Source organism: Trichoderma harzianum (assembly GCF_003025095.1).
Source record: "Trichoderma harzianum CBS 226.95 unplaced genomic scaffold M431scaffold_10, whole genome shotgun sequence".
Taxonomy (NCBI): domain Eukaryota; kingdom Fungi; phylum Ascomycota; class Sordariomycetes; order Hypocreales; family Hypocreaceae; genus Trichoderma; species Trichoderma harzianum.
In genome coordinates, this window is record NW_020209258.1 from 673,230 (window position 1) to 698,113 (window position 24,884).

General features: G+C 49.7%; 11 protein-coding genes across 11 annotated transcripts; 2 read left to right on the plus strand and 9 right to left on the minus strand.

Annotated features, from left to right (window-relative positions):
* Window positions 1-867: 867 nt before the first annotated feature.
* Window positions 868-1,404, minus strand: M431DRAFT_7671 (hypothetical protein; the record flags this gene model as incomplete). The annotated part of the gene is made up of 1 exon (XM_024922492.1): window positions 868-1,404. One exon carries the CDS (start codon window positions 1,402-1,404, stop codon window positions 868-870), a length of 537 nt encoding a protein of 178 aa, XP_024771905.1.
* Window positions 1,405-2,203: 799 nt separating this feature from the next.
* On the minus strand, window positions 2,204-3,332 carry M431DRAFT_213520 (hypothetical protein). Its single transcript, XM_024913479.1, has one exon. It carries the CDS (start codon window positions 3,154-3,156, stop codon window positions 2,491-2,493), a length of 666 nt encoding a protein of 221 aa, XP_024771906.1. The 5' UTR covers window positions 3,157-3,332; the 3' UTR covers window positions 2,204-2,490.
* A 177-nt stretch (window positions 3,333-3,509) lies between these two features.
* On the minus strand, window positions 3,510-4,538 carry M431DRAFT_7672 (hypothetical protein; the record flags this gene model as incomplete). Its single annotated transcript, XM_024922494.1, has 1 exon — window positions 3,510-4,538. One exon carries the CDS (start codon window positions 4,536-4,538, stop codon window positions 3,510-3,512), a length of 1,029 nt encoding a protein of 342 aa, XP_024771907.1.
* A 1,364-nt stretch (window positions 4,539-5,902) lies between these two features.
* M431DRAFT_7673 (hypothetical protein) lies at window positions 5,903-7,090 on the minus strand (the record flags this gene model as incomplete). Its single annotated transcript, XM_024922496.1, has 1 exon — window positions 5,903-7,090. The coding sequence occupies one exon, from the start codon at window positions 7,088-7,090 to the stop codon at window positions 5,903-5,905; it is 1,188 nt and encodes a 395-aa protein (XP_024771908.1).
* An 818-nt stretch (window positions 7,091-7,908) lies between these two features.
* Window positions 7,909-8,128, minus strand: M431DRAFT_510415 (hypothetical protein; the record flags this gene model as incomplete). Its single annotated transcript, XM_024919475.1, has 1 exon — window positions 7,909-8,128. A coding segment is annotated over exon 1 (190 nt), but the record flags the coding sequence as incomplete, so codon positions are not given.
* A 147-nt stretch (window positions 8,129-8,275) lies between these two features.
* On the minus strand, window positions 8,276-12,280 carry M431DRAFT_497539 (hypothetical protein; the record flags this gene model as incomplete). Its single annotated transcript, XM_024917609.1, has 12 exons — window positions 8,276-8,656; window positions 8,729-8,880; window positions 8,938-9,226; window positions 9,290-9,370; window positions 9,432-9,525; window positions 9,552-9,952; window positions 10,039-10,129; window positions 10,178-10,239; window positions 10,298-10,377; window positions 10,444-10,521; window positions 10,575-10,785; window positions 10,967-12,280. The coding sequence occupies 12 exons, from the start codon at window positions 12,278-12,280 to the stop codon at window positions 8,276-8,278; spliced, it is 3,234 nt and encodes a 1,077-aa protein (XP_024771910.1).
* A 1,368-nt stretch (window positions 12,281-13,648) lies between these two features.
* M431DRAFT_91694 (hypothetical protein) lies at window positions 13,649-14,083 on the minus strand (the record flags this gene model as incomplete). The annotated part of the gene is made up of 1 exon (XM_024924287.1): window positions 13,649-14,083. One exon carries the CDS (start codon window positions 14,081-14,083, stop codon window positions 13,649-13,651), a length of 435 nt encoding a protein of 144 aa, XP_024771911.1.
* Window positions 14,084-17,226: 3,143 nt separating this feature from the next.
* On the minus strand, window positions 17,227-18,098 carry M431DRAFT_91562 (hypothetical protein; the record flags this gene model as incomplete). The annotated part of the gene is made up of 2 exons (XM_024924275.1): window positions 17,227-17,517; window positions 17,592-18,098. The coding sequence occupies 2 exons, from the start codon at window positions 18,096-18,098 to the stop codon at window positions 17,227-17,229; spliced, it is 798 nt and encodes a 265-aa protein (XP_024771912.1).
* A 1,864-nt stretch (window positions 18,099-19,962) lies between these two features.
* M431DRAFT_497543 (hypothetical protein) lies at window positions 19,963-20,355 on the plus strand (the record flags this gene model as incomplete). The annotated part of the gene is made up of 1 exon (XM_024917610.1): window positions 19,963-20,355. One exon carries the CDS (start codon window positions 19,963-19,965, stop codon window positions 20,353-20,355), a length of 393 nt encoding a protein of 130 aa, XP_024771913.1.
* Window positions 20,356-20,446: 91 nt separating this feature from the next.
* M431DRAFT_213606 (hypothetical protein) lies at window positions 20,447-21,195 on the minus strand. Its single transcript, XM_024913482.1, has one exon. The coding sequence runs from the start codon at window positions 21,060-21,062 to the stop codon at window positions 20,538-20,540; it is 525 nt and encodes a 174-aa protein (XP_024771914.1). The 5' UTR covers window positions 21,063-21,195; the 3' UTR covers window positions 20,447-20,537.
* A 2,321-nt stretch (window positions 21,196-23,516) lies between these two features.
* M431DRAFT_91138 (hypothetical protein) lies at window positions 23,517-24,723 on the plus strand (the record flags this gene model as incomplete). Its single annotated transcript, XM_024924222.1, has 2 exons — window positions 23,517-24,373; window positions 24,429-24,723. The coding sequence occupies 2 exons, from the start codon at window positions 23,517-23,519 to the stop codon at window positions 24,721-24,723; spliced, it is 1,152 nt and encodes a 383-aa protein (XP_024771915.1).
* Window positions 24,724-24,884: the final 161 nt, after the last annotated feature.

Here is a 24,884-nt window from a genome sequence, read left to right on the forward strand (position 1 = left end):
AATTGTGAGAGGACTTGTCCGTGAAAATGAGCTCAACACTTAAGACTACCTACGGTAAACATACATGCAAGCATCTCAATTAAGCTACTAGTGACCATGTAAGAGCCACATCGCACTGCCCATGAGTGCATCTCCTTATGCCAAGTCGCCCTTCTTCAATAATCTAGAAGGCACTGGGTCATGTATTTTATTTTAAAACTTCCTGTATCAACCCAAAATGGGTTCGTTATTAGCCAATTTCGCCTCATACTCACAACCGCTCTTGAGGCGCCCGCCACGTAAACGGGACATCACCGAGCCAGCCACGGCTGAAGCGGTCCGTCCAACTAATTGGCTAAACGTTCTAGCCTAGGTCCTGCTGAAGAGGCTGATGAATTCCAGATGAAATGGTGTATAATTTGGGATAATTTACTCGCTCAATTATTACAAGCAACATCACGAATATGTGAGATTCTGCAGACACGCTTCCATTCGATTGCAACGTTGTCCAATTAGATTACTCGACGATTAATCCATACAAAGATTCATCTGTTATAACGTTCAAATCAAGAATCAAGCACCATTAGTTCTTTTGAGCACCTCACTTCATCCATTATGACCATTAATCACCAACATATCCCGCAAAAGAAAAAAGCAAGGAAAAGAGAAAAGCACAGGGTGATGCGACTGAGAGATCAATTTAAAAAGAAGTAACTAACGCCGTCGTGTGTCGAGTAGACAAGCACATTAATTAGTAGGACTGTGTATGCGTAATTCTCCTTTTGCCCTCGTAGTAATTGTCGACTCATTCCTCCCTTCACTTCCGCTCCGTATCAAGTCCTCCGCCCAACATAAGAAATAGATAGAAGTAGTTCCAGAGACAGGTGTTTACAGCATCAAGACGGCAGCGGCAGCACCGAGGATAGGAGCCAGCAGCTTGGCATCAGCAGTGGGGGCAATGGCCAGACCGGTAGAGGTAGCAGTGGTAGCAGAGGTTCTGGTGGTGACGCGAGTGGTGGCAGAGCGGGTAGTAGCAGGAATGGTAGTAGCAGGAATGGTAGTAGCAGCCCTGGTGGTCTCGCTGTTGGTGGTTCCGGGGATGGTAGTGGCAGGCTCTGTGGTGGCAGACTCTGTGGTGGCAGACTCGAGAGTGGTTTGGGTGGTGGTGGTGGCAATGGTAGTTGTCAAGGTGGTCTCACTGCTGGTGGTTGCGGTATTGGTCTCGCTGGAGGCGACGGAAGAAGCTTCTGAGCGGATGCTGCTGGCGACAGACGAGGCCTCGGAGCGAATGCTAGAAGCAATGGCACTGCCAGAGGCAATAGCAGACGAGACGGCGGCAGACACAGACGAGATCAGAGGCCCCTGGGCCATGGCTTCTCCGGACAGGAGGCCGAGGGCAGCGACAACGAAAGTTTGGGGCTTCATGGTGAACGATTGGATGTCTTTCTTCGTCTGGTGTAGGTGGAAGCGAGAAAGAAGAGAAGGAGGAGTGCGAGTGGACGCTTGGTGAACGGATGACCTATATGCTGGTATTTATATATGTGTATATATATGAGCCGCGCGGGAGCAAAGGGAGATGAGTGAGCGAGAGATGTATGGATCAAAACAGAGGGAGAGCGTCAGCCCTTTAAAGCGGCCTGGACCTACACACCTCAACTCAACCTTTACGAGTACATTCCCTCTCCCTTGCCCAAAAAAAGAAAATTCATGCAACAGCCACAGCTGGGGGATCCACGGGGCGATGAGGAAAAGAGAGACACACAACAATCATACACACAGTGTTGACGTAGGCAAGGGGGCGTTCTCTGGACACGGGGTACTCGAACGAGTAGATCCCCGTATACATTCGCGGTGAAAAAGTGGGATACCTGACCTTTGCATGATCCATTGGTAACTTGTACGTCTGGTCAGAGCTTCATCACCACCAATACGAGCAGAGCCAGAGCTCACTCTTACAAGTTGACGGGACAAAGAAGCGACAGCACAGATGTGTCTCTTGCAGGGATTATTCCCGGTGGCTTGCAACCGATCGGCGCTGAGTGTTACGCGGAGAGGAGGCATGGCATGGTAATGGTGACGTATCCTCGGCACACCGGCTGCGGGCGTTTATGAGATTTGAATGCTGGCAAATGGCACAATGCCGGCGATCGGAGAGAATCCATGCTGTTGGGATTTGTTTATGAGATGAGATTTGGTGATTTATTTTCTGAGGTTGCAATGATGAGGCTCTAATGACTCTGTGTCTGGTCATGGAATGTCAATGTTCGTCCTGATTAGGCAATTTTCCCCAATTAGACGCCCCTCGTGTACATGGGCAGAGCTCGGCGATCTTCCCTCGAGTTATCGCCCCAGAAACGGGATACGGCAAAGACAGAGAGACATACACACACGCATAAAAGGATAAAAAAGAATAATAAAAATTAGAAAGAGGAAAAACAAGCACACAAGCTATACCAGAGACACTGTATACAATAAGCTGTCTCACATGTCGTAATCCGCACGGGCTGCGCCTCAAGTGGACCAATCCCTGCGGCTTCCCCGTGGCTTGGGCCAAACATTTGCTTGGCCCTTTTGTTTTTTTTTTATGGCCCTTCCACTTCCAGAGAGGGCGTAGAGGCGTCTTTGTCCCGGGCAAAAAAAACAAGGAGGAAAAAAAGAACTGGACATGTTCGTAGCAACTTGGCGTTGTGGAATCATGACGTTTGTATGACCCGTGCCCCGGAGAAAGCAACACGTTCTTCGCGCAAGAAATTGGGTTGGGGCTTTGCCTTTTTGCTCTCCCCAAAGGCGATTGAATTTTGCACCAGCTGGGCGAGCAGCCAGGCCGAACTGAGGCGCGGAACGGCTCGAAGCATATTTCTGTTTTATTTCATTCCTTGTTTTACCTGGTTTCCTCCATTCTTTTTTCTTCTTTTTGGCCGAAAGCTGCAGTGTTTCGTAACGGTTTCTGGTCAGACATGTGCGTCTGATTGGCTGTGATAAGGGCAGAGGACGGGTGGTACGCGCAAGCCCGGGTGTGGAATGAGGCCCATTCCCATCCTGTGAGACTTGCAATTTCGAAGGTTTGCCTACGGGAGAGAAAATTATGGAGTCTAGTCTAGACAAACAAAACACACACATGCAGCCAATACAATCGGAACTTTTTAGATTAAGAATTGAATTAGGGAGCCAATGCATAGAAGCTGCCAAGGGAAATGGAAGAAGCAATAGTTGGGAGAAAATGAGACAAGTGAAAAAAGGTTTCAAACTCCGCCGTCAAGTTGTAAGCCGTTGCTCGTATCCCGAAACAGCCGTCCGCCACAGCCCGTCAAGATCGACTGCCACCCCTCTCTGCCACGTATACGAGGAGAGTCCACGCGCTACAGTATAATCCGTACGTCAAGGGCATAAGGATTAGTGAGTTGTACGAGAAGCAAAAAAATAGTCGTACCAACAGGTTCAATGCAGCTTTTATGCATCGGCCATTGGTCATAGGTATCGGAAGTCCTCCGGAATCTCGTGTCGTGAGATGTACGAGTATCAATATCTCGTTACCTCCCCACAAATGTGCGGCTCGACGAGTCCTCAAGCTCAAACAACGACTGATGCAGCAGCGGACTTTGCTTTGGTGAAGCGCTAATACCGGACAGCTCGCTCTCCCTGCCCGTCACGCCATCGGAGCTGCCAACGGAGACAAAGTGTCGGTTGCCTGGCGTCGACGGCGTTGCGGGGAGCTCTGAGATGGGCGACTCGAGGCCCGGAGATGGCTGGGCACCAGCATGGAGTGCTTGTGATTGCGCCATCTGGCCGGCGCCGGCTCCTGACAGCTCGTGCGTGTTTGCTGCTGTCTTGTCATGATACTCGGTCAGCGAGTCGTCGCCATACTCGTCCTTTCTGCCGGTGCCGCTGGCCGTGATGACTATGCTTGGGCCCTTCTTCTTCCGCCGCTGCCTCAGAGCCAAAAAGGCGGCGAGGACGAGGATGCAGACTCCCGCCACTGCTCCCATGGCGATGCCCGCGATGGCGCCTTTGCTGAGCCCCGTATGCGTATGCGCTGGAGGTGACACTGCAGCAGGCTGAGTGCTAGTGGCACTGGCAGTCGTGCTCGCCGTTGTGCTCAGCGTTGTCGAGGGGGTTCTGCTTGTTGTCGATGTCGATGTTGATGTTGATGTTGATGTTGATGATGTTGTTTCTGTTGTGGTTGTTGTTGTTGACGATGAAGAACCCGCAGACAAGAAAGGGGCTGCTTGTGCCCTGTTTGAGCTCAAACTCGCAGCTCCGAGTTTGTTCCTCGGACAGCCGGTTGTCATGCATGCGTCCTGGGAGCAGCATCCCAGAAACGGTGGCGAGGAGTCGCGACAGACGTACCACTGGTATCCGGTGTCCAGGCAATTCTGTCCTCGGATCTGGTCGTAGGCATCGGGATTGAAGGAGAGGGGTTGGAGATTGTTGTCAGGACAGTCGCCTGAGGAGGTGATGCATGGATTGATGGTGCAGCATCCCACAAAGCGACTCGGCTGGTCTTCGCAGACATAGAAGCTACCTCCCCTGGGGCACGAGAAGTCTAGTGAGCTTCCCATGATGATTGCTGACTTGGGCCTGTTTCTTGGTATATCGATGTTGCTGCTTCGCCTGGACTCAACTCCCTGGATATGAGCAACGGGCTGGGGTTGGTGTCTGTGCAGAAGTATTGCCTATGAGTGAAAAAAGCAGCAATCAAACCCAAGCAAACACGTTCCCCCCCTTATCTCTAATAGTCCAGCAAGGAGAAATCTCTTTGCAGAAGCACAGACGGGAGAGTCCTGGAGTACAGATCCGTGTTTGTCACGACGGGACGGACAGGACACCGAAGAAAAAAACTTCTCGTCAAGGAAGAGGGGGCCCTGCTGCTCTTCTCCAATTCCTTCTCATGCACCATCCCGACACCCATCAGTCGGCTTAAAGGGGGGGGCCAGCTTTTATCCTCATTTCGGAATATCCCCCCGTCTGCGGCTTGTCTCTAATTCCCGAAATCAGAAATCAGGCTTTGTGCGTGTCTCCCCATGCAAAGACAACACAGCGGCATGTTGGCTTGGGTTGGCGTTTTCGAGTCTTGTCCAAAGCCTTCCCCCTGCTGTCCTACCCATCGCAGGGACTTTCGAGAGGTCATGGCCCGTTTTTGCGTTTCATCGGCGAAGATCATGGCTTGTGTGCTCTTGAAATGGACAAAAAAAGGTGTGATCAAAACGCCCAGATCACTCGGAAAGGCCTGAGGATACGAGAGGCTTGGGAAGGATCTAGTGCCCATTGCGGGTGGTTGTTGGTTGCTAGTTTGTTGGTCACAGCAAACGAGTTGTCTGCACGTTGGTCGTGGGCTAGAGACGACATTTTCTAGCTCCCCGCACCTGAGCAAATGTTCAATTGCTTGGCAGCCCAAAGTTCCTGGATGACAACATGATGGAAAGGGAAACGAGGCTTCCAGGTATGTGATACAAGTGACGGCCAGTCCAGTGTGTGGAGGAAAAGAAGCAGAAGCTGAGAAGAGGTGCGGTCATATACATGCTGGGATTCTCTACCATCAGAGGTGATACCCCTGCGCAAACCCATGAGAACACGCTACCAGGGGTCGTCACATGAAATGGTGATGGCACCAACAGCATCTAGTTCAAAGTCCGATGTGATTGGGAGACATGTCACCAGCATTGGCAAGATAGGGGATTCAGAGCGGATCAATTCCAAATACTATCGTCCCATGCCCTCGAGACATATTTGTGCGATATGCTACATCTAGCAACTAATCAGAACCTGTCGACATGATTATTATCGCCATTGGCAATATGGAGCCGTGAAACGAACCCCATAACCAGATACATGCACTCTTTAAATGCTCGGGGCATCCCGAAATATACTCTGCGACATCGAACGACCTTCACATATATCCTCCACAAGGCCGAAGCAAAGAATCTCACTCCTCTAGACGCTCTTGGATATTTCGGAGAGTTGTTGCAACCGCCGACATGAACTTGCGTAATTCACTTCGCATGTCTTCGAGAGCCTGCTTATTCTGTTCGACAGCTTCGCGCACTTCCTGAAGCTTGCTATCGTGGTTGCATTGTAACTTGTCCATAGCTTGCTGGATGTTTTCGGCCCGCTCATTGACCTTTTCCAATATTTCATTGCCATCCAACTTCGCACGTTTCGAAGAACTTTCAGGCGCGGGGCATAGTCTCTTCTTGTTCTGTAGAGATAAGATGCCAACAATATTGTCAATGTTCCATGTCTCTGGTACCACAGGCTCCGCATTTGCTGGTGCCTCTGGGGGAAGCTGAGTTCCTGCAGCTGTAGTATTCTCGTTCTGGCTTGTTGAAGCTGATGTCTCATCGCCATTCTCCTGTGCAGGTATGGTATCTTGCTGCTGGCCATTAATTGTGGTCGGCATAACGACATTCTTATGTCGATGAGGTATATTGTCTTGTTGCTGGCTGGTTGAGGCTCCTACTTCATCATCCTTCTGTGTTATAATCGCAATGTGTTGTCGTGGTATGAGTTTAAAGACGGCCTTTATCTTCTGAGCATGCGTAGCATTCTCTTTATGGCGAGGTGCGATTGATTCACCGCTGTCCTTCTTCCAATCACGCGAAGCATTTGGTTTCTTGTTCGAGATCTCGTTGTTCTGCGTAAGGTCGATGTTGATCGGCTGCCTAGTTTTAATGGACTCTGTGGTGATCTCCTGGCTGCGTGGTGTTGGTTCTGGATAGTAGCTTCGATATTCCTCTGTAAAGTCCAAAATGTTGGCGCTGTAATATCTTTCTGTTACAGCTGTGACAAAGTCCGCGGGCAAATTTCCATATAATGATAAGAGAAACATGTAGTCAGACCAGCGGATATCCTCTGTCGGAATTTTGCCCTGGTAATTGCGGGCGTTCGTATACAGAATGTGTGAAGTCACCGAAGTCTTTGACAAGTAGTCCACCTCGCCTCCCGTTTTCAAAAATCCTAGAAATCTTGTGCGTTGTGCGCAGGTCAAGCGTGTCGCTTGTTTCCAGTATATTCGAACACATCTGACCGCAGCGGCGTACCTGGGATCTGATTCTTGAATCTCCAAGTCTTCAATCTCCAGCCTAGGAGGCCTTGTTTTGATCGAGGCAACCATCTTTCTGGTGGTGATGTCGATTCGAGTAGTCTTGCATATGTCAAGAAGACTGAAGAAAGGGAGAAAAATGAGAAAGCAGAAGAAGGTGGAATTATTCTCGTCATAGAATGCAGCCTGCACAATATCTGGTAGAGAGGGAGAAAAAAGGTGCCCAGTGGATACACTGAAAGTGGGAAGAAAGTGAGGCAGAGGTGAATGAAGGTGGCGAACCATGCAGCTGGCAGGCAGTCTCGCCGGTCTGCCAGTGGCCCCAAGTTTCAGGCAGAGATATGAACAGTAATTGCAAATGTCACTGTAGCGTCAGTTTTACAGAAGTCATACGAAGTATCATTTCATCACTTAGTTGGAATTTTATTGTTGAGTTGCTGGTGGGCAGGATCGACGGCATGCACACAATCTCAACACGGTAAGCTCGTAGAGTGTCTGGTGAGGATGCTGTAATTTGCTCCAATGAGGCAGAATCCATACAAAAATATCGCCAGGTCATCGGTACTGATTGAGTGCTTCTTAAATTGCAAATGATTGAGCAAAATTTCAATTCCTGCGCGTTTCTCGAGTGCCGTAGGTGAATCTGAATCTTGGAAGACTCTCCGAGAACTATAGACATGACAGTACAAACACCAACGAATTTTATCACTTCTCCGTATCCAAAAGAAGGACAATTGTAGAAATAAAATGGCGTCTGTTAGCACATTCGTAACTTGACATTTATAACTGACCCTCGAATTATTGTCCATGATGAAGAATCCCAGCGGTCTGGTGCGAGGCAAGGCCCAAGAAACTAGACTTTAGATTCAAGCTAGATGAGCAGAAAGCTATTATGTCGGTAAACTGTTGCGCTATATCAGCGGCATATTGAAGCAAATCGTAAAAACGAAGATTCCGAACCCAATCTGAAGCAGCCTCATAATCTCAAACTCCCAGAAGCAAACCGCTCTTTTCCTTGAAACCGCCATCCAGCTCCAACCCCCAGTAAAATAACCACCAGCTTTTCCAGTCCCCAGTGTCGCGTCCAGCTCCGTGACCGATGCCATGCCCCTCTCCCCCCAATGAGCTCCAAAAAAAGAATAATCGAGAAGAAAATGAAATATAGAGCAAAGTGATTCGTTGCTTGTCCTTAGCATGGGCCACCGCCTCAAAACTGTAAACCCTCGGAATCAACTCCAGGTTCTGTCAATCGGCCTCTTAAAACGCCATATCATTGCCCCCTCTCGATTCAAGCGGGTCTTCTCTTCTCTTTCGTTTTCTCGATCTTGATTCTTCGCCTTCCTTTCGCTCAAAGATCTGTTCGAGGCGCTCATCGTCAACCTCCGTTCTTTCATGTCCATCATCCTGGAGCATTCGGGCGACCATTGCCTCCTTACCCGTCTGAACTTTGATAAGACGATCATCCATACCGTGATTCGTGACGATTCGCACCGAAAATGTTTCTTTCTTCTGGCCTATCCGGACCACGCGGCCGATGGCCTGCCTCTCGGCCTCCTTGTTCCACCAAAGGTCGACGATAATAACGCGGTTCGCCACAGTGAGATTGTGCGACTGGCCGCCGCTCTTCAAGGTGGAGACCTGTTTCTCAGAGGTAAGGAATAAGCCTATTCATTATTGCATTGCGTTGAACAAAGAAATGATAGGACTTACCATGACCATCGTCTCTGGATCATTATGGAACGCATGCATTGCGTGTTCCTGCCCGCGCCCCGACAACGTGCCGGCATAGTACACAAATTTAATACCCAGAGTCTCAAGCTGATAGCCCACCATCTTGAGCGTCGTAACAAACTGCGTAAAAACTAGTTTGCTCATGTGTCAGTCCATTGAACCTTGTCTGGATGTCTTCATACACTGACTGATAATTTTGTCTTGGGGCGCCTCGGTCAGCCAAGTCATAACAACGGCCATTGTCGCCGTTAGCCTCGAACTCGGTGGAGGGACAATCCGTGGGCCGTAAGTGTAGGAGCTGGCAATAAAAAACGGAGATCGCTCTTGTCTCGCGTGGACAGTATTTTTGAGCGAATCTCTCCCAATCTCCACATAGCCCTTGTCCTGGTTCGCCATGAAGGCGAGCTGTCTCAGAGTAGTCACTCGCTCCACAAACCGAAGGTCCTCACCACAACCATCGGAGGAGCATTTGAGGTACTTCAGCTTGTGTTAGTATATTCAGTACACTTCTCGCTTCTGATGGGAACTATAGATACTTACGCCTGATTGCCCTGCTTCCGACAAGCTGCTCATCCGTATCGTTAACCGGCCGAAGCATTCATCGCAGTACATGTGGCCACACTATTCAACGATCTAGTTAGCCAATTCAAGAATCTTATTGTGATCAATCACGGTTTCTTACCTGGAAACGAGAGAGGTTCTGAGATGTGCAAGCAGCGCCGCCACACTTCTGTACATTGACAGTGCGTTGGAGAATGATAAGATCCATGAGCTTGCTCATGTCGAAAACCCGCCCAGGAACGCTTCCTTGTGGGATTTGAGTATATCAAGGCCCTTTTGGTATTGGCCGAGATGTTCTGTCCATTTTTCATCTGCTTCGAGCTGCTCAATGACAGTCTTCTTGTCGCTCATTGAATTCAAATCCGAAGCCAGTGACTTGAGTTCATCTTCGCTGAGTTTATTCCCCAAGAAAAACCTCTCTAGGCAGTATGGATGAGACAGAGCCTGCCTCAGACGCAAATGGGCCTGTGACTGGAATTTGGACTTCTTACCCTTTTTCACTGCGCCTTCGTCTTCGTCTTCGTCATCTTCTTCGTCTTCTTCCTCTGGCTTAACATCTTCCACCTCGTCTTCGTCTTGTTCGTTTTCGTAAATGGGCATCCCCGCCCGCTCTTTATCTTTCTTGTTCTTCTCTTCAAGAGCCTTAAACAATGAAATGATGTCACTTTGCTTGTCAGTACCTACTCTCGCACATGGCGTACATGACTCTAAACTCAGCAGCTGCATACGTACTTGCATATAATTTGCTCTTCTTGCGAAACTTCGATATATACCTCTCGGTGAGTTGTCGGCGGAATGTTGAGCTTCCCATCTCCAGTTCTACGTCTCGTCAGCTGATTGTGCGTTTGCGTTACGCGAGAGACTTACCTCCGATACACAAGAGTGCTGAGGAAAGAGTCAAAGTCCTCATTTGTGACCTCCATGGCATCCTGAATCAAAAATAGCTTATCAGTTTAGGTTTAAACACCACTATTAGGGCGCTCTTACCTTGACCATGTAATCATTTCTGAAGACTCGTCGCGTGCCTCGGTACTCACAGCAGACTAAAGTTGCATACGAATAAAACTCTGACAACGTCATATTAGCTCTCCGATTCCCAATTTCACCGTTTTCTGCAGCATTCTTGGCCTTACCCATTGGCTTGTTCTGGACAGGAGTGCCGGTCAAGACCCACCAGTGCTTGGCCTGGATGCGAGTACACGCATCCAAGGCTGTTCGGATTAGCGAAAGCGATTTCTGATTTGAATCAAGCATATAGACTTACTGCGTCCGTTCCACTTGGTAGCTGTATGGCCTTCATCTAAAATTACCCTGAACCAGTTGATACGGAACAAGAACTTTGCTCTGTTTTTGAACTCTTGCCTAAGCCAACGCTGGTCGTCCGCATATTGAGCATGCAGAGATTCCATAACCTCTTGGCTCGGGAAAGAATTTCGCACTTGGGCATATGTTGCAAGACTACACTTGATAAGCTTCTCCGGCCCTTTAGTAACTTGTGGAATATGTTAACTCACACGATCCATTGCTTCTCATACTGCGCCAAACGGTAATCATCATCGTTCCCAGTATGGATAGTCACAAGCGAGCTTAGCTCTTCATGCCAATGTTTCTGAAAAGGAATCAGCAAAAGAATCAAGTGGTTCCAGAAAAACTTACCTTGGCCTCCGCTAGCCACTGGTTGGCAACTGTTCTGTTGGGCACAATAACAAGTGTCGCCTGAGCGGATATCTTTCGATCCTTCTTAGGTGGCCTATTAGCCGCAATGCATGCCAAGCTCGTAACCGTTTTTCCCATTCCCATCTTATCAGCTAATATGCCCCCATCAACTGTTCGCGTCTCATCTTTCTCCCTGTTCACCATCCAAGACAGCGCGGTCAACTGGTGATCCTCGAGGGTAGACCGGAACACCTTGGTAAACTTCTTTGAATTGGCAATCTTTTTCCCATCTCTCAGTTCCTCCTTTTGTTCTCCTTCATGCCGGATGCTGCACCCTTTAGGGATCCTTGCCCTTGCCTGCTCGACGTCGAACCCGTTTTGCGACTGTTCCTCATCACCACTGCTTTCGCAATCATCTCGTTGATGATTAGGGACGAATGTCTCTGATCCTTTTCTTCTTTTGTGTGATTTTGAACGATCGCGAGATTTAGATCGTTTGCGGGAATGCTTGTGCTTGCGCTTCTTTCCGCTCTTCTTGTGAGATTTCTCCGGAGTCGCAATAGGGTCAGCAGAGATGGTGGATGGATCAACATCTGTCATCTCATCACACTTTGATGTTGCAGCATCCCTTTCCGAGGTTCCATCTTGGATTTGTTTCTCACCTTTGACTTTGCTCTGTTCTTCCTGCTTAGGAAGCTCTCTTGGCGAATCATCATTGTTCTGAACCTGCTGAAGATTTGCCTCGCCATGCTTAGTAGTTGACTGTTGAACTGCAACATCGCCATCATTTTGCAGTTCAACTTGGCCAATACTCTCTGTTTGGCTGATCTTGTCGATTGGTTCTTGAACACTGCTAGGAATCTCTTTCATTCCTTGCGGAAGATTACCCTCTATTTTAACAGTTGCGTCTGAATTGTTTGAGGCTTTAGCCACATCGGGTTTATTCTGGTAGTTCTCTGGTGGAGCAGGCTGGGTGCTACCGGCTGTGTTTGAGCAGACAATTTGTTGGGCAACTGTCTTTGCAACCTCAGATTTCGTCACCCCTCGGTTGTCGTGATCGAGGTTGTTGTTGAGGACGACTGGCTCTTCTCGTGAAGGCTCACCAACTTCTTGTCGCATAAAACGCTCAAAGATTCCTCGATTCGGATTCCAAGCGGATTGAGTTTCGCCGTTCTCGTCTGTCTCGGTCTTTATCACAGGCGCTGTGGACTTGGGCAATTTGTGTGACTCGCGCTTTGTTATTTTGCTCTTCTTAGAGCTCTTTTCATGGCGCTTTTTCGCCCCCAAGGGGGCTCTCGAGGGTGAAGAAGGCATATCGACGATCAATAGTTAATATTTCTAAGAATACATCAGTAAAAAGTATCTTCACAACCGAAAAGAAAGACATGATACATTGATCACAATAAGTAGCTCACAAGCCTTGGTAGAATGGAGCGAGGTGAGGCGAGGTAGAGATCTACTTCTTCGAGAATTTTTAAAGAGAGTTGAAGAAGCCAAGGTGTATCTCAAAGGACAATAGGCTGTAGCAAAGAAGAGAAAGAAAGAATAATATGGATCGCTAAAGAGTAAAAGAATGCCAATATATAGGCAGTCGAGATGAGATCAAATGAGGAGAGTGTGTTGAATAATGAATAGCTAAGGAAGAAAGAATATGGACGTCGGAGAAAGTGTAGAAAAAGAAGAAAGAAAGAAAGCTGGAGAAGGAGATGGGTGAGAAGAAAGTTTGGGGAGTAGGGAGATTTGAAAACGAGAGATGGAAGAAGATGAGCAACAAAAGCAAGGCAGAACAGGGCGGTGAATATTTGGCAGGAAATTCGAGTCACTCTACCTATGTACACTTGACGACTCTCTGCAAGAAAGAGTGCCTGATATCGGCAGCTTGCGGTGAACACCTGGCAACGTGCAGCTGGAGCCAGATGGCGTAACTGGTTCTGCCTGCACAGGTAAGTAAGTAGAAATGGGTATTATCTGGCACAATAAGAAGATTAATGGACGCAAAATACAATTCTACCGGGAAGTACGAGGCATTGATGCTCTCCATACCACTCGAGTTCGAAAGACTTGCAAACGCCGACTTCAATCATGCAAGTACAAGATCAAAACATCATTCCGCGTGCACACAAAAAGTCTGTATTGTCAATATTTTCAATTCTGGTAAGTTCTACAGAATGCAATAAAGATATAAAAACTAATGCATAATATATGAGAACATTCAATCGGCCTTTGCTTCCAGCTTCACCACCTTTCATTCTCCTCGACCCTCGCTGCAAAAGCTTACTTTAGTTGGCATACCCTTCTCTTAAGCATGCATTATCACAAAGAACCGTTGAATCTTACCACTATTTTATGGATTCAGCCACTAGACAGATTGTTTTCAGTAAGAGGTTCAACATAAGACCCAATTTCATCACATCACATCCGTAGTCTGTCAATTTACCAGCACATGTCACAACGTCCGGCAAATGCATCATTTGTAAACAGCGTATATTTACACAAATCCTCAATGGATGACCATTTATAGACTTGCTTTCATATAAACATCTGCCCTCCCATGCAGGATCAAATATATACAAGAATCTCCTGCTGAGAGAGCTCAAAAGTCATAAATATATACATCAGAAAGAGAGTAGAAATATGTACAGGTCGCAGTCTACTCAACCGCAGGCCACCTCCATCAACTCCTTAGTTGTTGATGACGTAGCTGAATCCAGGAATGATGCTGCCGTCGTTGTCGTGTCCACCAAAGGCCTCCCACAGATCAAGGGTCATGTCAATGGAGTTGGTGTTGCTGAGGTTGCGATCCGCAATAGCAGCCTGGCGAGTAACGCCGTTTCGGGTGAGGGTGATGATCTTGGCACAGAGAGTGTTGTGCTGAGCAGAGCCGTACTGGTCGAAGATGTTGGCGGGCATGGCAACCAGGGGCATGTCGTCGGGGACCTGGCCGACGAAGTAGGTGCTGAGGCCGCAAGCACCAAATTGGTAGAGAAGGTTGCGAGCGGGAGCTGGGTCTCCGAACATGAAGATGGAGCCGTTGGTGTTTGTGCCGGAGACGGTTGCGGGAGCAGCCGAGGCGGTGGCAGCCAGCACGGAGGCGGCGATGGCAAGTGAGAACTGCATTTTGATTGTAGTGAAGCTTGAAGTTTTGTCTTGAGATGAGTGGTGAGATGAATTGATGGATTGGGCCAGACCACTGCTTTATATACTCGTTTCAATGCCTCCTAAGCTGTGTTTCTAATCCATATAATCAAATATTTCTCGGCTCGTATGTCCCAAGCAACTGCAACTCTACCCCAGCCACGTGTAACCGTTGCATCTTGCCATTAGCTTTGAAAGCACGGGCATGCCGATGTCTTTCTCATGCTTTCAAAGGACATGGATAGAACGAACAGCGCCCTGGATCTTGGAGCTTCTCCTTTGGTGTCTAGCGCTTAGAACAGTTCGCACAAAGCGGGCTTGCATCGAGTCCATTTACCTATCCAGATTGCCTAAATTAGAAGTTGAGTGCTCCGCTTATTTTTAGCTGGTATGATGATCTACATCAGCTGATTCTAGGGGAAGTCAACTTTTCGCTGCCTGTCAACGGAGAATATAAGTTTTGACGTGACTCGCCTAAGCAAATGCCGGCATATGGGAAATACAAGCCTTTCAACGGGGAGCATGGTCAACTAGAACGGAAAACAAAGCTACAAGTTCTCCGAATAACTAACAAGATGCAATACGGGCAATGACCGACGGTTCTCACTTTTAGGATTCGTTCAACCTTGGCAAACAACTACCTCGCGTTTCGATTCCAGGCAAGCAATGGATCTAAGACAGGGGTAGCTAGTAAGCACCAGGGGTAAAACAACTCAATCCATGTCTGCATAGGGCAGGAGGCAAGGTTGCGTGACATTTAACGCATGAAACAAATCTTTCACTGTAAGGTACAGGTACGCGTCAACATTGAGTTTGCTTCTGTCTGTGCGTGCTTACCTAGGTGTAGCGAATATCACTTTGTTAGTATTGTGGCTTCTGATCGAGATCTTTAGCATGGGCATTAGTCGATAGGAGTATAGTGTAATACGATTCACTCATGCTAGAGAAGTAACGTATGAGATCTTGGCGATGAAAACAACCTCTAAATATCCACTTCGTTGCGAGCTTGAGGGCGTCTCGGCACTCGCGGGTTGTCCGAGTTTACATGTACTAGCCGTTTGTTCAAGGATACATGAAGCATCGTGGGCCTAGCCTCAAATAGCATCAAAGAAGCACCACTTGCTGCAACACATCGCATTTCTGGACCTAATGTGGCAAGTTTGTTACTTATTGCTCAAATCCTTCTGGCTTCATTCATCAAACTACAGGCGTCTCGACTTTCTTGCTATTGGCTGACACAGCCGCTTCTGCTCCCCTCTCGCCCTGTATCTACTAGCACCTTGATGTCTGTATTTGTTCAAATCAGCAGCTTGCAAGTGATTCCTCATCCCAGTACATCATCTCCACTACCAATGGCAAATTGTTTGGTAATAAAGAAAACGACCTGCTCATTTCAGCGGCTTACCCCGACTAGAAATTGCTGTCAAGGTGGCTGTGTGATGGCATTCCGCCCCGAGAAACTGGAAAGCCGAAAAGACCCCTGCGATTGTTGCTGCCTATGGGAAGAGAACGATGTGACCTTTCATGAAGGTGACCGGATATCGCTCTTTTCATGCATTGATGGGGTGTTCCAAACTACTTTCTCACCACATCAGTGACAAGCGAAATAGTATATAGGACGACCGAAATACCGAGCAGCGAAATCCCGAGCCGTGTTTGAAGTTATCGACTCACCTTTTAAGGAAGTTAGAATGCTTCATTTTTCGTAAGCTTTTAGTTATGGCATGTAGTGTAAGACGATGCGCCCTCTGTGGCCAGACATGAAGGAGAAGGAAGAAGATGATGCCTTGCCTCAACATATAAGAACGAGAGTCAGCGAGAGTCAGCCTAGAGTAGTAGACGATACCACATTCCTTGCCCTGGGGACTTGATATGCGATGAGATGATTAAACCGGCTCACAATTTCTTAGCTTTACTTATCAGATGTTTACATATTGCTTCAGTCGAGTGAGTTGAACGTAGAGTATCAGAAGAACATGCTGTAATTCTAGGTACAAACAAGTACAGTATAGTTTAGTACTCTAACTCGGCAGATTGATGTAAAAGCTCTCTACTTAATTAACATATACACGTTTATAGCGAGAAAGTTTGATGCATTTAGGTTCTCTGCAATGTAGCGAAAGCACTTTACTTGAGGGCATACCCAAGTACCAAGAGCTGATGAGTTACCCTAGAGCTGGGTTGAACATATCAATTTTTCCAGATATTTCAGCCGTAAATGAGATCGATATGGTAAAATGAATGCATCGAAGTCTTCTGAGCACTGACAATCGTCATCAAAACATTCCTGTTGGTAGAGTAGACTCATTGTAAGTAGTTGGTACTGGTAACTCAACTAATCTTCTCTAGATCCCCGTAAAAAGAAACTACTGCTATTGTCATTCTGCATTCTTTCTATATTACAATTCTTTTTCTTTTCATTTTATAGGCACAATGATGTTATAAGGAATCAACGAGTTCAGTCCGCGTTTTGCGTTACTTGGTGGTGGTCCAGAATTTGCATGTGACTGCAACTGCGACTGCAACTGCAACACCAAATCTGATCTTGTCGGAAGCGGCCGTAGCGGTGTAGATCACCTCCGATCGGCCCTTGATATTCGTCATAACGCAAGGCTCAATATCTTGGTCCAGCACAATATTCAGCAAGATCTGTTGTTGTGTGATCAAATGCGCTTCGAAAAGATCAACATCTCAACTTCTCAGTCCCCAAGGCAAAATCTGGGGGTCAGAATGCGTCATGTCACCACCTCAATCGTCATTCGCCGAGTTCTTCCAACCCCGAAATGGCGGATGCATGTTTCAGTTTATGCTCTCTGTACGAGGTTACTGCGACTCTGCGTTAGAATATGCAACCCAAGGCAAGCACCGCATGGAAAGTTCCGGGGATGGACGTGAACGTATGAATAGGATTTTAGCCAACTCCCACTGCAGGTGAGAGCTCACCGCACTTTAGCAAATGTGATTCGTCTATAATCGGAAGTAGGAATGCATAAAAGAGTATTTGTACATAAAAAAAAGTGTGCCAGCCTTGACTCCTACTGCTAATATGGGCACGAGGCAGTCGAATCAGCGCTTGCATACGTGTGCCTCTATTCCACCTCAAGTATCGTGTCTTGTCAATGTACTTAATCGCTCCTCATGAAGTTGAGAAACGCCTTTGCGATGGCGACGCCGTCGTGTTCGATGGGTGTACGTTTCATGCCGTCCTCGAACATGTCGTCTGTAAAGATACCAGCCTTGTGTCGGTTGGTGAGGACCTCGGTCACAATATCGCCCGTAAACTCGGGATGGCCTTGGACGGAGATGTACCGACCAGGGCTGTACATGGCCTGGACTGGGCACATGTCGTTTCCGCCGAGGGGAACGGCACCCTTGGGAAATTCTAGAACAACGTCGCGATGCATCTGATGAATCCGCTGCAAGAAAGGTGCGTGTTAGCGCAAGCAATACAGTAATTACAGCCTAGTGAAAGCAGCGACAGGGAGCTCACCATCTTGTCAAGCTGGAAAATGGCCTTGCCCTTGTCGGTCAAGTCAACCTCGGTGACGGCCACCTCCCAGCCCTTATCACTCCTGCCGAGCCGCGCACCCATGGCCCTGCCAATGATTTGGTGGCCAAAGCACACGCCCACGACCTTGATGCGACCGGTGTCGATGGCCTGCCTTGCATACTCCACCAGCTTTAGGATCCAGGGGTCATCCTCATATGCCGTGTGACGCGAGCCAGTAATTAGAATGGCGTCGACGTCGTCCAGCGGCGGGTACGACTGCATGTCTTCCACAATGTTGTGCGCCGTGATTGTGGCCACGTCGGAGAGCTGCCGTGGCGGAACCATGGATTCCGCCGCCGCCGTCAACAGAGCAGTAAAGACTCCGCGGTAACCACCATATTTGGCGTTTGTGATGGGCTGCGGCGTGTCGGCCTCGAGGATGAGCAGCCGGAGAGGCTGGGGGGAGCCGGATGCGGGCCCGGAGCCGGAGATGGCATCGGCCGTCATCTTCGGGGGCAAGCTTGGACGGACCGGGGCGGAGATGTTCGCTTAGAGCCAGAGCCAGTGGCAGAGCCAGAGAGTCTGGACTCGAGGGGGAAGAAGCGTTTATTGGAGGGCAGAGTTGGGCGATGGAGATGCGTCAAGCCAGAGCGACAAAGCAGACGGCAAAACGGATGAAGGAGATACGAAGAGGGGTCCAAGCCAACTAGCATCCGGACCGCGATAATGGCTTGGGCCTTGGGTTTCCGAATCGTGGAGCATCGTGGAGCATCGTGGAGCATCGTGGAGTATCGCGGCCGATAGCGGGGAGTTTGCAAAGAGAGACAGCGATTAGACGGTGTAGGGGTTCGGTGGTGGCGGCCAGGGGGGAATATTATTCCGGAGGTAGAGGCGAATCGGATCTCGAGATTAAAGCCTGGTACCTGAAAATAGCGTTGCAGAGGCTCACAGACTGGCCAATGGCAGCTTGTCGCGTGTTTGAGTGGACGTCGAGTATGTACGGTGATACTAGCTTGTAAGATGCCCCATGAGCATGAAAGCATGAAGCATGAAGCAAGGAGCAGGAGCACGAGGGAGCACGAGAGAGCACGAGGGCGCGGAACCAAGGTGACACAAGCACAAGCACCAGCACCAGCACCGGCATGTGAGTGAGGGAACAAGGCAATGCGGCTATCCGATAGACGGCATATCATGTCTGGGTGATACATACAGCAAGGTAAGGTAAGGTAGTACATACATACGAGCACATGCTACGAGTCAACAGCGTTGTCGGTATCTGGCAGTGTTGAGCAGCACTCCATGTCCGTCCAGGTTCTCGGAGCCGCCATCGATGCTGCTTCCCGTGGTTGTAGCCCCTGTACTGTATGAGAGCTCCGTAATCGAGGAAACGTTGAATCCAATAGTCAGTCCACAGTGAATGATGGAATGAATGAATGGTTCCGTTCCGTGTTCTAGAAGCAAACCGTTAGTTGTAGTGCTAAATTAAGAGACGGGCGATTGGATGGATCATCACACGATTACACGCAAGTCGTGGGAGGTACTCGTACTTGTGCTGTCCCATCGTTTCCTCCTTTCTCCCTGCTCTCGCCCCCCCAATCTCATGTACGTGTACCTGCACTTTGTTGCCTCACCTGTGACATCACTGGCCGAGGCCCAAAAGTGCTATCGATAACCATCAGGCATGGCAGCAGCAATTGATACCTTGGGAAGCTGCAACCTCCATGCACTGCATATTGCTCAATCTCCTGATTCTGTCGCCTGCATCTTCTTATTTTCCTCTCCTCACTTCTCACTTCTCTGCGTGTCTCGTACAATTAATTATTACCACTCCATCTCGCTACCGGTCGTGTACACATGGCAGGCGAAATCCAAGGTCTCTGCCGTCCTCGGTCTCTAAAACGACTCGACAGACGGCATTATCGCGAGGTCATCTGTCTTCCCCCTCCCTGCAGTGCAACATGTAATTATGCGGGGTGCGTGTGTGGTTGGACTCTGAAAGCCATGTCCCCCACATGAGGTCTATCAGAAACGGCTGATGGCAGACGACTTATGCTTGATCCATTTGGTGGCAAATCGCGGTGAAAAGAAGAGGCAAAAAAAAAAAGAAAAGAAGCTTGCCGTGCATGCCGCGACATGAATCCAAAGCCAAAGCCATGAGAGACCTCGGTATGCCTTTGCTGGAGCGTCACGCGGTGGCCAATTTCTTATGCTCTGGTGCTGCTGTCGATATTCACAGCGGGAATACTGGACTATTGCCTGGAAGGATTGGACGAAAAGCGCAGCGCCTGGCGGGCTAAAGGCCAAGCCTTCGCATCGTCTGCCGGCCAGCTCGTGTCCAAGGCACGACTCGCAAGTGGCGTGAAATGGACGAATGGGTGGCCGACACACACCACGCTGGCACCACAGGCTATTGATGCAACTCTCGTCGCTCTTATCGAGCCAACTGGATATTCACCTGGATAATGTCCTCGTCGTCGCTGGTGGCGGCGGGCTGGCAGCTGGACGTATCCGAGCCCTTCATGCCGTTACATTTCGCTCTTGTACGATAATCAATGGGGGGAAATCAGCATTGGGAATGCCTGCATTGGCTCCTGTGCAGCTCAATCAACTGATTCTTGCGCAGAATGACGGGCGAATGAGGCCGGCAGAGGATAAAAGCAACCGCGCAGCATCGCAGATTTTTTGCAAGCTTGTGATAGGCAAGGCTGAGGGCCCGATTACTGCTCAGCATCAGGAAAAGCCAATTGCCCATTGCCATTGGTGATTATTTCGCGATATAGAATGCTACCCTGATGGATGCTCGTTTTTTCTCTCATCTTCTTCCCGAGCTGGCAGGCCAATGATACGGTGCCTCGTAGGTCGAAGAATTATGCAGCCGCAAATGCATGCATCTTAGACCACAGTGCAAATGCAAATCGAAATCTGCATTGTTGGGCCTCGTGCGTGTCATCCGCCAGTGATGAATGAGGAAGAGACAACAAACACCACACGGGGACGAATAATGCACATGTCCCAAGCCAAGCCAAGGGTGCTTGCTATTTTCCGAGAGACACGCTCAAGCGAGCGAGTGGCCTGGCAGTCTTTGCCTGAAGTTGGGCAGCCATGGCGGCCCCATCGATCGTACCGATGCGGATTTGCTGTTCGCTCAATCCATCTAGCTGCAGCCACAAACTGCTGATGTGTCAACGGCAAGCTTCTTATCCTTTGGGCTCTCGTCCAATCAGCCTGCCAGCGCATTTCGGCAGCAGCCAGCCTGGGTTTAGAGCGCCGCTCCGGCGGTGACTTGTTCACTCTGGTGCCACCCAAGCGCCCACTGGCAGATCCAGCGCCAAGCACCAGGTGTCCAGGGGAACAGGTCTCTGTCATCACGAGAGAGAGCGAAGCGTGGGAGAGAGGGGGACAAGGAGACAGAGGCGGGCGCTGGCCAGCGATGGTGCCGATTATCAGTGTACAGTATAGTACTCGTATCATGTATACGCAGCAGTGCTATTTTCAGTGAGGCGGCGCTCCCGGTACCGAGAGGCTGGCAAGGACGTGTGACTCTTGGGGCGCTGTCTCGTGCGCTGTTGCGCGTACTGTACTTGTACGAGTAGAGCCTGGTGTCTCAGACAGGGCCAGGGACTGTTGGCTTACAGCTGGGACCACTATCATGGCCTTGTCAAGTCGACGATGACTGCACCGATCCTCCAGGTGATGATGAATCTTTGGGCTTTGCACATGGTCATTCAGCGGCCATATGGGGTTTGCCGACGGTGAGAGCCCAAGATTTGCGCAGTACATGGCCGAAAGCGAGGAGAGCATCTTGCGACTTCTCCTTTGTTTCTTCGTCAATTTCATCATCTGCGCAGACGAACTAGCGTATGGGACAGGTGAGAGTTACGAGCTGGTAGCTGAAGTCCTCTCCATCTCCATCTCCATCGTGGTCGGTTGCTCGCCACGTAGCAGAGCGGGAAGCCAACCGGGGGTTACAGGTATTGTTACTCGCGAACCGGGCACTATCGGAAACGACAAGCAGCAAAATGCTACAGGGACATCGGGCGAGCAAGCCAAGGCCAAAGGAGAAATGGCATGGGAATAAACCATTAGAAAAATGCAGAATAAATGAAAGAGCATGGATAAAATTTTATTTCTCGGCATAGCATATCGCTGCTGACGCCTCGCATACATGATACTGCTGCTACAACCAACACCGGCGGAGCACTATGGTGTCATCGATCTCATATGTGTCAGAACGCTGTGGACGCATCTCAGGGTGGTGGGCTCTGAGAGGTCCTAGAAAGCGCCGCGGCAACAGGGATGGACATCGCGGACGAAGCAAAAATGATTTACCCCAACCACAGGCTCCATCTCTTTTTTTACGATGCGCCGAAACAGCTCCCCGGGCTATTCTTTGTACGGCATGTAAGAGGGGAAACATGCACTCAACTCGGTCTTTGATGCAGATGTGCCATGTCCGGACGGCCCTTGGGGATGTTGGTTATCCAGGAGTTGCAGGTCTCTGAGAGCCCAAAACCCAAGGCTCTAAGCTCCTGCATCGTGCAGCCGCGGCCGCCATTGGACACTGGAGCGAAAAGAGAAGCCTAGAGGCCGACTTACAGAGGAGGGGGATCCATCGATATGCGCGAGCTAGGGTCTTCCATTAGAGCGTTGAACACGCGGCTGTCAACTTTGCGGCTGCGGCCCATTGCGCTGGCGTCCCCTTCACTGCCCAGGCCCCTTCTTGGACCCGTTGCCCACAGGCCAGGGCGAATTGGAGCCTCTGTTTGGAGTGAAAATTCTGCTCTTCTCCTTGCTGGTGCTTGACCAAGCGCACACTCCCCCGTATTTTGCCAGCAAGCCGGTATTGGGCCACTCGCCTTACACACAGCCCCCGGCGGGCACTTGGACTCTACCCGGTTCACACGCCCCTGTCCCATTAACCACCTCCATGTTTTGTTCCCTCCTCTGGGCTTGCATGCCTTGCTGTATCTCTCATTTGGCCCAAAGGCCTGCATGCCGAACACAGTAAAGAGTCGAGAGTGGCTTGCCGCCTAATAGATCCGCTAGAATGCACGAGTGACTGGCGCATCCGAAGTGTGAGATGACATAACGGAGGGGGTCGAGTCTTTGCACATATATCACACCACGGGTGCGATCATGATCTTACGCTTGGAAGACTCTCGACTCTATAGCTCGATATAGCACTTTTACTTTGACCAAAACACACGCATTCTGCACTCTAATGACGTCCCTTGCCGTCTACATTCCGAAAACTCGATAGAGCTTGCAGCTTATGTGCACAATTGCATGATTGGGTCGCCGTCGCATTTGTCATTAGTCTGTGCTCTTGATATAAACCGACACCGACTCTCACCAAGGACAAGACCAAATTCACTAACACCTACACCTACCTACCTCTGTCTTATATAACATATCAACAACTACAACCACTTCACAACATACAAAGACAACTTGATAACAGCCTTTATCAATTCTCAATCCAACTACTCCAAACCCCTTATCGCTCAACAATTAACAGCAATGGCCGTCCCTTCAAGGCGACAGGCTCGCGCGGCGTCAAGGGCCAGCAGGACTACGGCCTCTAGCATGGCTCGTAGTAGGAATTCCACAACAGCTTCAAGTCGCTACTATGCGTCAAGCCGTCAACACGATCAGACTTCCAGCTACGTGTCTGGTTCCTACTACGACGACTCTCGTCACTCATCGAGGGATACCTGGGAGCGCGATACTTGGGAAGACCTGCCCCAATCCATCGTTGACACTGGCTCAGACTCGTCTTCATCCGTCTACACATACGACTCTGCCTACTCAGACGACAGGTCTTCAGAGTCTCACCACGACTCGGACAGTGACAAGAAGGATGCTGAGGGAGACAACTGCGCCGTATCGGGTATTCCTCCTTCTACGCTGCCTCCATACAACTGCATGCCAGTGCCCGAGATCTCAGTCCGATCTTCAGATCCCGAGACGTTTGCGCATCTCTTCCCGTCAATGGACCGTCTGACTATCCGACATGACGATCGAACCGCCGATGGTAACATGAACCTCCGCGTCGATGCCATTGTGCCGGATAACTCATCCCGTCGTCGCCGTGCTGTTGCCATCCAGCTCTTCCACCTGCGCATGCATGATCTCGCCAAGCGAGAATTCTCCCTGCGACGATACTGCCGCGACTCTGGCCGCGAGGTTTGCAACTCCAAGGGTGCCAATCCCCTCCTTGAGCGACCAGCAACCTCTTCCTCATCCTCGCTCTCACGCTCCGTCACCAGTGCCCTGCGCTCGGTCAAGACCTCATTCCGCCGATCTAGCGGCGCCTCTGCCGAAAAGGCTGCTGCCATGGCTACTACTCCCAACCCTCGTCGTCCTTCAATCGGCAGCAACAACTCTTGGGGTTGCGGTGGTTCCATTTACTCTGAGGATGTGGCTGGTTCCGACTCGGACGAGCCCAAGCTCCCCTCGGCCCGACCCATCCCGCTCAACACGCTCAAGCTGGAGTTCAGCAACTACGCTCGCGTGGACATTGTGCGTCGCCCAGGCAAGCAGTACGACTTTCAGTGGTGGGGACACACCTATGCCTGGCGCCGTGTTATGGACAAGGCGCTTGGAAAGGCCGCGTTCCATCTGATTCGCGACAAGGAGACGGAGCCCGTGGCGGTTATTACCCCGGAAGGCCGGGCCCCAAACCAGGTCGAGGCCGACCAGGCTGCGGGCAACTGGATTCCCCCCTGCTACATGTGGATCAACGACAGCTCTATCATTGAGGCTCTTACTGACGTAGCTGAGTAAGTTACTGCCCTCCTACTGCATACATCTTGCTGTTTCTAACCTCATTTCTAGTGTCATCATCGCTACCGGCCTCATTGCTGTTGTTGACGACTCCATTCTCAGCCGCTGGCCTCCGGCTAAGAAGGCTGGCACTTACACCCGTCCCGTCACCCCAGCTCGGCCTCACACGGCTCCTGGAGCGACTGCCACAGCCACCACCGCTCCTTCTACCGCCGTTGTGAGCAAAAATATCACTGTTTCGGTCCCACAGCCCCGAACAAAGGCTCTTGTCCACGGCCTATTGAACAAAGCCCATGCGCTTGGCCCACTACGAAACCTCAGGGGACACACTGTCCTTGCTTATTAAAGCGTGCTATTGCAAACCACATCGACAGATTTTTCTTATAAACACAGAAACAGACACAGACACAGACACATCGCATTCTATAAAAACACAACAAACTCTATACGATTCAGAAAATCTTGAATAACACGACAAACACACATAAACACAAACCACAATATCAC